The sequence below is a fragment of the Hyaloscypha bicolor genome (genome assembly GCF_002865645.1).
Source record: "Hyaloscypha bicolor E unplaced genomic scaffold K444scaffold_98, whole genome shotgun sequence".
NCBI lineage: Eukaryota > Fungi > Ascomycota > Leotiomycetes > Helotiales > Hyaloscyphaceae > Hyaloscypha > Hyaloscypha bicolor.
Window position 1 is genome coordinate 44,977 of NW_020194600.1, and position 13,053 is coordinate 58,029.

Below are 13,053 nucleotides of genomic sequence, written 5' to 3' on the forward strand. Positions count from 1 at the left end.
AATAGCAGTTGTATATATAGTGAGATGCGGATGTCCCCCAGGAGCTTAAGGAACTCGAAGTCTTGTGGACTTTCTCAGATAGTTTTCATAAACTTTCCTCCAACTCAACTTGGCTTAAGTTCTTGGCACAAGAGGGCAATGCAAAGATCCTCGCAGAAAAATGGACAGTACTAAGAGGGATTGCCCCTTATCTATCCCACAAGACGATGTTGAGAGTGAAGGAATGGTACACAAAACCGATGATCCACCCTATGAGCAACCTCATTCGACAGCCTGCGATAGGGCTGCAGCTCGCCCTCGGAGAGGTTGTAGGGCAACCTGGCTTCAACGCTTGCGAGCCGTTGATGACTATCCACCTGGTATCACAAGTTTGGACGAATTCCAGCATTTATCTAGGAGTGTAACAAGTGTAACACACTGAGATCTTGATGGGTCCTCTGCGCAAACGCTAGTCTGCCGAACTCCGTCGTGTGAGTACCTGATGTCTTACATCAGTTGAACCAACGTTGACAACGCTTATGATGAAGATGTTGAGCTGCAAACCGTAGAATTGTGAATTAAATGGGGACAAAGAAAGATTCCGAGGACTAGTACTTCAAGGAGACGAAGACAGAAAATAAATGACTCGCCCCAGAGACACGCGAGTAAGTTGGCGGATGGGACTGCTCCGATCCAGGAGAAAACTTTAGTCTTGTCGTCAACAGATGTCCTTTTTTCCACCTCGTGAGGAGTGACCCCCGTCCACTGGCCCAAAACGATATGGCGCAGACATATGGGCTTGGTTGATTCGATCACATCTGCGAGGAAAAGTGCGAAGGCGTGAGTTGGGGAAGGGGGGGCCTTCACAATGTGATGCTCCGTAACTGGATCTGTAGGATGGGATGGTATGTTGGGGATGTTGGGACATGTTAGACACATGACTCCACATACGTGGACAGTTCAAGTGATCGACCAACCACTCTTCGTGGGAAGCTCGCCGCCCGCCGACTCTTCACTCCGGGCTCGACTTCGTTGTTTGGAGGCTGGCCTTCTGATTCCTGCCCTCAGTGCCCTTTCAGCGAGAATTCTGAAGACGGCATCACACGCTAGGAGATAATAACGCGTCCTACATTTCGCAAGCCCAAACGTCTTCCCGTCTCCCAGGCCAGTGTACCACAGACGTCAGCGTCAGCAACAATCCCGAGCATATCGACTGCCGCTGAGGAACATCTTCACGTGCAACGAAGGGAATATATTCGATTTCCTACTGACTTGGCGAGCCACGCATCCAGCATTGGCCTGAAACCGCCCGAGGACCTGTTATCACCGGCCTCATTGCAATGCTTTGCCAATAACATCCAGAGCTGGGCCTTGTGTTCGAAAATCAATCTGGCGCGATTCAACATCCCCTCCCATGCCACTTGAGCAATCTTAGCTCAAAACTTATGACCCCACACCTAGGTCCACAGTCCCCAAGTTTTTTCAAGCAAAACACCCAGAGCAGCCGACGCGGTTTCACTGACAGCACCGCGAAGTTACGAAGTTACGAACATTCCGCCGAACTCCCAAGCAACGGATACGTACAACAGCCTGGGCAGTCTTTCTCTGCCGTGGTAGCCTTGCAGCCATCCCAACCTTTCTGGCACTTCCGGCGCATGCGAAGGCTTGATACTTGATACACCCCCACCAGTCCCGAGACATCTGGCCTCCCACCGCGAGATCTTTGTCCAACATCCCACTGTCTCCAATTATGCTGGAGCCAGATGGGCCAAACCATCATGGTATGTTATGTCTCCAACTTTGGCATCTATCAAAGGTCTGCCGGACTATGGGGATCGGCATCCGCTCAAATTGGGGCATTGTGCCGAGCAAGCGCGGGACTATTCTGGCAGTGCCAACCTCAGTCAAAGGCCCATGTGTTCGCCTCTACTGTTTATCATGCATAATTGAGTTATCATGACTGATTTGTGAATCTTTGGCAGGCATCGACATACATTCAGGAAAGAGCGATAGAGGCCGCAGTCTTTCTCCCCCCAGCGACCAACTTCATCTGCCCAAGAACCGAAGCACCGGAAACCTTCTGGCACATAACCCCGGCACGGAAAGGGCTCGAATACGGTTCTCATTTGATGCAGGGTCGGCAGTTGCAGAATACGATACAATTTCGAGGTCAGTCTTCAAGATCTCGGCTCTTAGTTTTGGATATCACGAGGCTCGGCATGTCTCTGGTGCCTGTGAATGTACAAATATAAAGTCAGGCACGGCTGACCAGATATTTTTATTAGACCTCCAGTCATGACAGAGCACGAGCATGGAATGGGTGCCTCTGGTCTGCGGCGAATCCGCCAGCAACCTCCAATGCGGCCTCCACCTACGCTGCCATCTTCCGAGTCATCCTCTCGCAATGCCTCCATAGGTCCTCGATCAGGCTCCATGACTCTCACACGATCATCGTCAATGATAATACCTCCTGGGCCTGCTTCGCCGCCTTTAAACTTCACTGAGGACCTCAGCAGATTTCCCTCCGAATCACTACATTCCTTCTCGTTTGCCCACCAGTCTGAAGAGTTCATACATAATCGGCAAAATGTTCTTAAGAGATCTGTGGAGTTCATGTCACAAAAATTAGGTTGGGGGACTACAAATGCAGGAATTGCCAGTGCTCAGGCCCGGGTCAGTGGCGATCAAGAGATGCAAGGAATGCTAGAGCTGTTGGCGAGGGCCAAGCTCGTTGGAGCAAACAATATTCCAGGATTTGGACAATCGCAATTGACGGGCCCTCTCACGGGACCAGCAGTGGCTGAAGATGTTGGAAACCTTTTCGACAACAGCTTTGCACTTCGGTCCCCAAGCTCCGAAAGCTTTTTTGATAGTCCCAAGTCTTCGCCACCCCTCACTCGAACGGCCCTCCCTCCCCTGGCAGCGAATCCAGAAGATCAACACCAGATCGGCGAGATCACAGAAGAGCCCCTATCTATCCTCCAGGCAGATTCCGAAGCCTCTTCCCGGACACCAACAAATGAAAGCCGAACCACTGCTAAGACCTCTCCACCAGTAACACGCCGGCAAAGTCTCAGGAGAACTTTCACTGACACTGCTCCCTTAACATTGCAAAATAAACTTATGGATGCTTTAGCACAGCCCTTCGTCGCCGGTGACTCATTTCATGAGCCGCTCTTGTCACCACCATTGCAATCGTCATTCGTTGTTTCGGGCCCTCATCCCCTCGGCCCTGCAGTACACGGCCATTCCAGTAGATGGGCACCAGCAGCGCAAGCTATATTCACTACGGAGAGTACTTCACCGTTTACAATCCTAGCAGCGAATGACCTTGCTTGCCTGGTGTTTGGGGTCACAAAGGCCGAGGTGCGAAAAATGGGAATACTCGAAGTCGTTCGGGAAGAGAGAAGAGCTTGGCTGGAGGGGAAACTACGAGGACCAGGACAAGGTTCTGCGTCTGGGTCCGGCAAACAGTCTCCTCGATCGCCCCCAGGAACGCAGAGTCAGCAAACGAGCCCGGCCCCTACGGCCACCTTTCTTCTTGGAAAATCGGCTGGAGTTACTGCTGCGCTGCTGAGCAGACCGAACTCTCGGCAATCGCAGAAATCGCCTCGCAGGGCACAGACCGATGATGGGGCAGGTTCTAGCCTCGTTGCAAGAACGAAAGCTGTCAAGGGTGGTCTGTATCACCCGAACAACAAATCAAGAGGCGTCTTGCTCTGCGGTGATGTAGTCCCAATACAGAAAAGAAACGGAGCTACCGGATCAGCCAGCTTATGGGTGAAGGAAAAGAGGGGTGGCCTGATCTGGGTTCTGGAGGAAATTCATGAAGATATAGCTACATTAAGCTTAGACGACGATGCTAAGGTCACCAACATGACTGGATCGACTGGGGCTATATGGGGCGATGGCATGACTAGGATTGGAATGGATGTTGGGAAGCTATTACTAAAGATACCACGACAGGGCATCGATGGGAGGACTGGAGAGATTGACTATGCAGAGATAGCAAAGCGGAAGTATTTCACGGCCCGGAATTCTGGACGCGTCAATATTCCTTGCACAGTCGAAAGAGTGCAGGGCGGAACTGATCTTAAGGTTTCCAGTTTCCCTCACATAGCTGGTATCATGGTTCTTTCGGCCCAGACTCTGAAGATTACCAGTTCTAATTCGGTATTCTCTGCCGCGTTGTTTGGACAGGAGAAACCCGACGGCCGCCCGATTACTGACCTTATCCCCGACTTCGACCTCATTCTTAAGATTCTTACTGAAGAAGATGGCGTTCACCTTGTTGATGGAATCGTTATCCCTGAGCATAGTTTTCGCCGCGCTCGAGCCTTCCTAGCCTTACGAGATGGTAGGGCGGATGCAGCTTCGTACTTTCTCCGACCTGATGGTTTACCAGCCAAGCACAGGGATGGTTCTGAAATTAAGATTGATGCACAGCTGAGGGTTGTGAAGTCCGAGGTTCAGCAACCAAGTTTCGACGAGCATGTCATTGAGGAAATGGCTGACGAAGAGGATGATCGTCATACTACAAAGTCTGAAACTTCAGGCGAAATTGTCTATGCTCTTTGGATTACTTACTCACGCCATATTCACGCTTCGAGACAGAATCTTGACACTGCTTCTCCTCTACTTTCTGGTGTTGAAACCCCTCTACATCAACCATCACCTGGACAAACGGAATTTGCGAGTCCTGTTGAGTTTGAATCAGACGAAGAGCTGAAGAAGGAACACTCACATGCGTCCTTGCTCACTGCTCAGCTCAAGGCGGCTGCAAAGAGGACTGCTGCAAAGCTCACAGGACGCGATCCCCCTGTTTCACTGGAAGAGAAGAAGGAGCCCGCCCCTGAGATTGTCGAACCTGTACACAAGAAATGTATCGACGACTTCGTCATCCTTGAAGAAATGGGACAAGGTGCTTATGGTCAAGTTAAGCTTGCACGGTACAAGAAGAACGGTAACAGGAAGATGGTTCTGAAATATGTGACGAAGCGACGCATCCTGGTTGATACCTGGACTCGGGATCGCCGACTCGGCACGGTACCTCTCGAGATTCACGTTCTCGATTATCTACGACGAGATGGACTCAAGCATCCCAATATAGTTGAGATGTCTGATTTCTTTGAAGACGACGTTAATTACTACATCGAGATGATACCTCACGGGCTGCCGGGGATGGATCTGTTCGACTACATTGAACTTCGCGTAAATATGGAAGAGGACGAGTGCCGAAGCATATTTGTGCAAGTGGCGAGAGCCATCCATCATCTCCATACGATAGCCATGGTTGTTCATCGAGATATCAAAGACGAGAACGTAGTATTGGACGGTGAGGGCAACATCAAGCTTATCGATTTCGGCAGCGCTGCGTACATCAAGAGTGGGCCCTTTGACGTGTTCGTGGGCACTATTGGTAATATTTCCGTTTCCTAACCAGAGCTATGCTGACCTTCTTCCAGATTATGCAGCACCCGAAGTACTGGCCGGAAAGCCTTACCGTGGCAAAGAGCAAGATGTCTGGGCCCTTGGCATACTTCTCTACACTATAGTCTACAAAGAGAATCCTTTCTACAGCATCGATGAAATCATGGACAGGGAGCTCCGCGTCCCATACGTGATGAGTGACGATAGCATTGACCTGATACGTGCAATGCTCGACCGAGACGTCGATTCCAGGATTACAATCGAAGGGGTACGAGAACACCCTTGGTGCCTTGCCCTTGGCGATGATGAGTGAAGGTTATTGAGGCGAGAGGTTCTTAAGTTTTTCGGGAATCGCTCAAGAAGGAAGGGTGAGGCAACACCAAGGCCATTGCGTATGAGAGAGCATGCGAGCATGCATACATCTATACATTATTCATCTTCAGTAGACTGAAGGAGGTAAAGAAACACTTGAGAGTAGAAATGATCAAAAAAGGCGATAGATTTCACGAGTTACGATGCAGGGACGAAAGATCAGATGATTATATGGTGGTCTATTTTGGGAGGGGCTCAGACTTCATGATACCCAAGAGGTGGATTCGGATTTGTAGAACGAGACCGAGTGATTTGCATTATCTGCGTGGATTGAAGGCAACTTCAAAGTTGTTATAGCATGGCAGGAGGGGCGGCTTCATAAGGGCAGCATTGCGTGGGGAACTTTTGTGTATATGATGAGACGAAGCGTAGACGTGAACTGGGCGCGAATGATAGACCTGAAGTCCAGCAGCATTCTCGAATGTTTATAACCTTAATCTTGCCTTCTTGATGTCCCAAGTGGCGTCAGTGATCGAGTTGCTTTCAGCGCTTCAGCTCATGATTGCATCCTTCCAAGCTTGCTTTAAGGAATTTATTGTCAAGCCCACACCTGTGAGGATGGGCGTGGAGCCCCTGCTTTCACTTTAATGAGATGCCATGGCAATTCAACAGGAAATTCAAATTTATCTAAATTGCGACGCCCATCCATTCTCCCAATTACTTTTCGTCTTTTCACCTTCCACGGTCAGCATATCATCCCCTACCCAGACCTGACGAATATAAAAATTCTCGCCTCTCTTGCTAACCCATTTCATCTTTTCCTTCCAACCTCGGATCTTAAAGACCAGCTTCTGTTTCTTCTGGAAGTGGTACTTTTGTGGCACGCTTGAAATCGCGTGCAAGCTCTATCCACCATGCGAGATCTTTATCTGCGTAATATGAATCGAGCTTCTCCTGCACCGTTCGTTTTTCTGCTTGGGTATTCATCTGATCTGGCATCTCTTTACTTTCCGCGTTAGATTCGAGTTTCGGGTTGTTCATTTCGACTTGTTGGACGTGTTGGGTTGTGTTCGCTGGGCGATGGGGGCGATTTTTGGAGGAAGAGGCGTTGGAAGTCACGTCTGCGGACACCAACCAGGTCAACGAGGGAACGGGAAGGTAATTGCAGAACTTGTTAGAGTAGGGACAGCTTCTTCACACGTGATGGGGCTGCTCCTTTGCTTTCAAAGGACATACTTAGCGCATTTATATGAGCAATACTCTCGGTGCCTTGAAGAAGTTGCTACTGTTGACTGTTGCCTAGTGCGGACACCGAAACCATTTCTCTGGGTTGAAATTGTCCCTATTGGCTCTATGTAGTCAGCCTATTCAATAGCAAGTGCCTCCTGGGTATATAACGGAAATAGTTGTGATGAAGAAAGAAATAAGGTGGAAGGAGGTCAGTAAGCGAGACTTCTTCTTTTGCGAGAGACAGTTTGACCAGATATACGAGTCGATGGTGCCAGCCATAGATTTGAGAACAGCTGGATTCATGTAACCATTTTTGGGGGCATCTTGGGGAACGCAATAGTAGGAATTTCAAGTTCAGAAATTTTGCAATCAAGGTTCTTGTGATGATAGGGATAGATGTATCAGTCTATTTTGCTATTAACTATGGTAGTCTAAACATACTTCTCGATATCAACTCAGCCTACTTGTCCCGAGAAATTCGTTCTTGGGAAGGAATCTCTTCCTCTTCCTCTGTTTCGGGTTCTTCGTCTGGCTGTGAGAATTGGAAGGGCCTCTGGCCGAAGGTAGCAGGCATTGATTGTTTGGGGCCCGCTTCCTTCATAACACGCAAGCGGTCATTTGGTTTTCTGGTTCGTCCTTTTTTTTGCCTTGCTGGATTGGCAACAGCGGTTTGAGGTTTCCGTCCGGTGCCTCGAATATCAATTGATGGCAGAAGAGCCTGAGGATGGTCCTCTGGCAGCGAGAAATCGAAAGGCCGCTCGCCAAATTTAGCAGTCATGGGTTGCGAGGGCACTGCTTCCTTAGTATCACGCGGTTGTTCCTCTGCTTTCTTGGCCTGTTCTTTTTTCTGCATTGCTGGTTCGGGTACAGCCAGGTGAACCTCCCATTCTGAGCCTTCATCTCCAATTGATGGTGGGTTATTACTTTGTCTTTCCAAGGCATGTTGCTGGACTTCAGGATCGTTGATCTTAGTAGCCATTGTTGAGACTGGCTTTACTCTACCCATTATTGCGCTTGTTCTTAATATGGGTAGGTTCTTCGTTTCCTCTGCAATTAAGTGAACTGTAAGTGCGGCTTTGGGAATTTGGATATCAGCTCGAATGGAGGAATGTTTTGATGTTCGGTTACTAGCGATGATGTGGAGGAAACTTGGGGGGTATATAGAGGTTGCAAACCCACTGTTCACTGCTGATGAACAGCATAACTGGAAACCTAACGAGGACTGTGAACAGTATCAACAAGCCTGTTCGTATTTAATATTCTTTGAAATGATTGTTCTATGCCCTCTGCTAGTCGCCTATTTCGAATACATAGCCAATCATGTGAAAACTGCCGTATTGGTATTAACGGAATGGAGCGATTTCCACTTTGCTCCGCCAGCAATTAATTTGGCAAAATTCATTCTCCTCAATACTGCACATTCAAATCATCCTACTCGCGCCACGCTTCTCAAAGAAGTATGAAGAGGTTTCTCCTCGAGTGTTGGCATTATGTATCCGCAATCTTCTCCGGGTTCTTTGCTTACAGAAGTGTGGATCCTGACCCATCTTGTCTCATCCCTCTTCTTCCTATTACCAACAAAATTACGGCAACGAAGGCAACTCATCGGAGGAGCTCCTCAAGCATTGGGCACTCGAAATTTTTTGGGATAGGAGTCCGACCATGGCCTTCCAAACATCTTCCGACCTGTTCCTTGTCCAAAAGTTGGCGGTGACCGGATTAATGTATCTTGGTAAGCTCCCTCTCTTTATTCTAACAAGAGCTCCCTTGTTCTAACATTATCAAGTTCTTTCATTCCTCAACTGGACAAGTCCGATAAAGGAAAGAGCCCCTCAACGAGTGAACGCCGCTTTTGGCAGGCGAAGCGAAGCGTTACTCCCTATTTCGTTAGCGTCCTCAATGTCAACATCTCAAGTATTTCGAACTCTTCTAACGTGCTCGGTGATCTCGACACTCGAGATCTGTCGAGACAGCTTCTGCCCTTTGCTAGAGCAGTTGATGCGACCGCCGAAATGGCTCCAGATAAAGGAAAGGAGATATTGGTATGTTTACTACCTCCATCTGTACCCTGCTTGTACTGAATCCAACCAGAAGACATACTCTAAAAAAGAGGTAAGCCCCAACAAAAGGGCATCAACAACTCTTGTAGCAATGCTCAACTGCTCTTAGAACATTCTACTAGCAATGTCCAGCAGCTGCTGGAACAATCTGCTCTCGAAAACATTTCAAAGGAATAATGCTGACTCCGATTTCTTGTAGTCCACCGACGCATCCGTACCAGCCGCGGTACTTTCACCCTCAAACCAACCCCTACTCACAGTTGAGGAATCTACTACCCGCACTGAGTTCCCTCGCTTCTCGAAGCTACCTCCTGAACTGCGCATCAGGGTTTGGCAGCATGCCCTCCCTGTAACCGACCTATTTCTTTGACCCATGCCCCAAGCTCCCTATTTCACTAATCAAAAGAACGAGACACGCTCCCAACTCCCTCCTAGCTCCCTTAACCCCAAAGACGCAGGTTGCTAATTCGTTGAAGTGTCCACGTGTGATCAGAGTCAAGGTCTACGTCCTGAGAGCTCACGTCTCCAATGCTCCCATCGGACTCCGGTTCCGGTCTTCCACGCCCGTTCCAGCGATGTTGCACTCTTGTCAAGAATCGCGTGTCGAAGCTTTGAAGACCTACCAGTTGGGAATGGGAACCGTTCGAGACCACCCTAGGTAGGTCTTAGCTCTAAATACTACCCTTCAGATGACACTAAAGTGGTCTCAGAATTTATGTGGACTTTAGGAGGGACACTATCTACTTGAGAAATGTTGACGAATCCAATGGCCATAATTGCTTCACGCTCCATTGCCTTCTGCGCAGCATGGCAGACAAGGAGCTACAAAAATTGCGCCACTTGGCTGTCCAACAGAGCTTTTGGGAGCGTGCACGCGATGCCAACACGGCAGTGCTTCTCGATTTCCATCACCTGAAAAAACTCACACTGGTGGTTGAGAGGCCCGAGTCGGAGGACAGTAAAGAAGTAGCATTTGCGACACCGAAGCCCTCGGATGAGAGGTTCTTCGAAGACTTTGACGATGAGTATGATTCCGGCTCTGTAAGTCACGATTCCTCGGAGTAGCACTTCCCAACAGCCCTTGGAGCATTTTACTCGCATAGTTCTAACAGCTCCCGGAACATGTTACTCCCGAAACTACAGTACCTGAAAGAAGTATGCTGACTCCGAATTTTTGAAATAGGACGCCCCTGGATTCATTTGGCCGAATGATGCTGCGAATAGCCTTCACGAATATCTTGATGACGTGATCGAAGGTCATACTTGTGATCTTAAGAAGCCCCGAGTTGAGTTTAAGGTCCTTGTTCCAGCTGAATAAGGAACAATGGGGAATAAAGGACATGGGCACGACAGAGGGGACGTTAAGAGCAGAATATACCAACATAGGCCAGTAGATTGCTTTGCTGATGCAGCGAATATGCAATAAAACATAAATAAAATAGATTGGGCTCACAATCACTTGATATAATTGCTAACATACACAGAAATCTAAGCAAATCTCCCCTTCACCGTTTTCCCAGCTTCTCGAATCAGATTTCTGCACGAGCTGCACGGGGCCGCAAGGGATTCCTCATGCTCCTCATATCCCAAGCAGCGCTTCCCGTCTTGACTCGACGACGTGGCTTATCCAAGAATTTCTCGTAGAAATAACCGCAGCTGTAGATGGTGTTTTGGTGGTGGCACATCTTGCTTGATATTCGTGAGTTGGCATGGCTTTGTAGATACCGTACTAAGTTCGCTGATTGCTTGAAGAGAGGAAAATATTCCTAGCGGAACGATTATGGCAGCAGTGGATGATGACTCTTTGCGTCGAGATTTCGATGGAGACGATAACTATGGCTCTGAAATAATCACTGAAAGGCTTTGTTCAGCAACAGTAAAGAATTAGGACAGAAGTTTCGTTCGGAATCAGGGTAGGTTTTTGAACACTTGACATGCTGTGCCACTTCTTTCATTGTTTGAATCATCTTGAGACATTCGAAAATGGCTTCAAAAAGTCTCTAAAATTTCAAAGCAGACAAGCCGAGCACTATCGTCCAGCGGCTTCAACGATGCCTCAACTTTGACTCGTGCTCTAGCCAGAAATTCCGGCATGCTCGATGCCCCCAATGTTCCACCCACCACTCCCCAAAGCTATCTTCTACCTGAACATCAACTTTGCTGACTCTTTCCTCTCTCTTCAGCCCGCAAATGATACATGGTTTGGGCGCTACCAAAGATCCTTCTTGTGTTTTTACATGCATGGCTTCATTTATCTCGGGTATAACCAAATGGACTGAAGTATCTTTGATGCTCGAGTTCGCAACAGCAATTGCTGATCGTAATCGACCTAATTGCTCCCTCCATACCCTCACAACATCTGCAGCTTCTCTGTCTTCTCGGGTAACTTCGGCTTTATCAACACCTGCCAGCTTCATCCCCCCTTTTCCGCCAGCTACAGCGGGCCCGATCTTCATGGCTTGCGAGAGCAAAGTATCTCGCTTCCAGCGTAGTTTCCGACCTGCAATAAGCCTTGCTGCCACTACAGCAATGAGAAGGTAGGCCCGCAAAAATTCCACTGTTGCGGGGTCAGAGATGATTCGATTTTTCAAAGAAAATGTTTGATTGGCAACAGCTTTGAAGAGTGTTGATTGTGGGAGGTCAAACAGCGGCGGGAATAATGCAAGCAAGACGGATGGTGGAGGAATGTTTGTTGGAGGTGTCATCTCTACAGGCCGAGCGGCTTCCGTGACCTGATCTGCAGCGTCCCATGCCCAAGCATCGGCTTCAATGCCAGAGGCCGCCTTGGCATTGACCACTGCCGGTGTTTCTGGAGGCAGATCTGCGAAATCACCCCATTCCTCTTCATCTTGAGCAGTTGAGACCGGCGAGTCTCGGTAGATATCAGGTTTTGGAACAGCGGGCTCGAATGTTGGCCATGCAGTGACAGGGGACGCTGACTTTAGTTTATCTTCGCCTTTGATTGAAGATAATTGCTTTGTAGCCAACCCAAGCTCAGCGAAGGGGTTCCTTTCTTGGAAGGATGGGGATTTGGGAGCTTGCGGATACGGCAGGACATTCGAAGTCAGGGTCGTTGATGCTCTTAACAAGTCCGAAGGTCTTTTTGATGACTTCGAGCTCAATGTAGTTGCGCCAAATAGGTCATTCAATGATTGGGATTGTTGCGGTTGAGAGGAGGGCTCTTTCGAAGTCGCAGTCTCAAAATCACCAAATTCATCATCTTCTTCGGGATCATTAGATACCTCATCAGCATCAAACAAGATTTCTCCACCAGATGAAGATTTTCGGGCCAGTGCTGGTTTAGGCAGAGGAGGGGCTTGATACGGAGCTTTTGTCGTGGTTCTATATGGAGAAGAATGTTCCAAGTCATTTGTATTACCCGAAAACAAGTCGAGGGTCGATCTCCTTATGATCCTTGGCTTGTTCTGCGTCGGCCCTGAAGCCGTCTGGCCATAATAGGCTTGATTTGTATTCAGCCCTGGCAGCGGTGCCTTGCTCTGCTCTGGGAATGCCCCAAATGCGCCCCATATGTCGTCTCGAGGTGCAGTGGGCTTCTGCGGTGTGGCTTGCTGGAAGCTGGTCATGTCTCCCCATATATCATCAGCCGGCTGCGTTGTAGGAGGCTGGCTCTTTGGAAAGCCATCGCCATATCCCATGTGCCCATCGTGACTCGTATTGCCTAAGAATGAAAGTTCATTCAACCCCGGGGTAGAGGTCGACGGAGTATCTTGGGGAGCTCTGTAGAAGCTGTCGAATTCGGCGAGAAGGTCGGACGACATATTCGAAAACCTCAAAATGAGTTGTTACGCGAACGGAGTAAAGCCTCTGGACCTTTCAAACAGATTCAAAGAGTAGCCCCTTATTACGCTGCCTGTTATGCTGGGTTCAGGTTCCTTCGCGAGTGGTGTAAGTCATGAATAGCATCGCCGGCAGACGCGTGGCGACGTTCCCACGTCGACTATCTACCCCCTGCGTATGTAGAGACCTTGGAGTCGAGCCGTTCTGCCCGCTTCGAGAGCTCGAGGTGACGGGAGAGGTGTGT

General features: G+C 48.9%; 4 protein-coding genes across 4 annotated transcripts; 2 read left to right on the forward strand and 2 right to left on the reverse strand.

The window, feature by feature from the left end:
* The first annotated feature begins 2,154 nt into the window (after window positions 1–2,154).
* On the forward strand, window positions 2,155–5,806 carry K444DRAFT_436027 (serine/threonine protein kinase-like protein). The gene is made up of 2 exons (XM_024872803.1): window positions 2,155–5,398; window positions 5,445–5,806. Exons 1-2 carry the CDS (start codon window positions 2,275–2,277, stop codon window positions 5,720–5,722), a joined length of 3,402 nt encoding a protein of 1,133 aa, XP_024734997.1. The 5' UTR covers window positions 2,155–2,274; the 3' UTR covers window positions 5,723–5,806.
* A 1,605-nt stretch (window positions 5,807–7,411) lies between these two features.
* Window positions 7,412–7,930, reverse strand: K444DRAFT_631154 (uncharacterized protein; the record flags this gene model as incomplete). The annotated part of the gene is made up of 1 exon (XM_024883317.1): window positions 7,412–7,930. The coding sequence occupies one exon, from the start codon at window positions 7,928–7,930 to the stop codon at window positions 7,412–7,414; it is 519 nt and encodes a 172-aa protein (XP_024734998.1).
* Window positions 7,931–8,886: 956 nt separating this feature from the next.
* Window positions 8,887–10,401, forward strand: K444DRAFT_436070 (uncharacterized protein). Its single transcript, XM_024872804.1, has 6 exons — window positions 8,887–8,993; window positions 9,043–9,063; window positions 9,211–9,360; window positions 9,488–9,669; window positions 9,722–10,036; window positions 10,195–10,401. The coding sequence occupies exons 1-6, from the start codon at window positions 8,964–8,966 to the stop codon at window positions 10,259–10,261; spliced, it is 765 nt and encodes a 254-aa protein (XP_024734999.1). The 5' UTR covers window positions 8,887–8,963; the 3' UTR covers window positions 10,262–10,401.
* A 177-nt stretch (window positions 10,402–10,578) lies between these two features.
* On the reverse strand, window positions 10,579–13,011 carry K444DRAFT_614348 (uncharacterized protein). The gene has a single exon (XM_024880521.1). It carries the CDS (start codon window positions 12,788–12,790, stop codon window positions 11,057–11,059), a length of 1,734 nt encoding a protein of 577 aa, XP_024735000.1. The 5' UTR covers window positions 12,791–13,011; the 3' UTR covers window positions 10,579–11,056.
* Between the last annotated feature and the right edge of the window lie 42 nt (window positions 13,012–13,053).

Bases quoted from the DNA above. Each gene is read 5' to 3' on its own strand.
- K444DRAFT_436027 (XM_024872803.1), top strand. From the start codon at position 2,275: ATGACAGAGCACGAGCATGGAATGGGTGCCTCTGGTCTGCGGCGAATC. The intron at 5,399-5,444 runs GTAATATTTCCG...ACCTTCTTCCAG, and splicing joins CGTGTTCGTGGGCACTATTG to ATTATGCAGCACCCGAAGTA.
- K444DRAFT_436070 (XM_024872804.1), top strand. From the start codon at position 8,964: ATGGCTCCAGATAAAGGAAAGGAGATATTG. The intron at 8,994-9,042 runs GTATGTTTACTA...GAATCCAACCAG, and splicing joins ATAAAGGAAAGGAGATATTG to AAGACATACTCTAAAAAAGA. The intron at 9,361-9,487 runs GTAACCGACCTA...AATTCGTTGAAG, and splicing joins TTTGGCAGCATGCCCTCCCT to TGTCCACGTGTGATCAGAGT.
- K444DRAFT_614348 (XM_024880521.1), bottom strand. From the start codon at position 12,790: ATGTCGTCCGACCTTCTCGCCGAATTCGACAGCTTCTACAGAGCTCCC.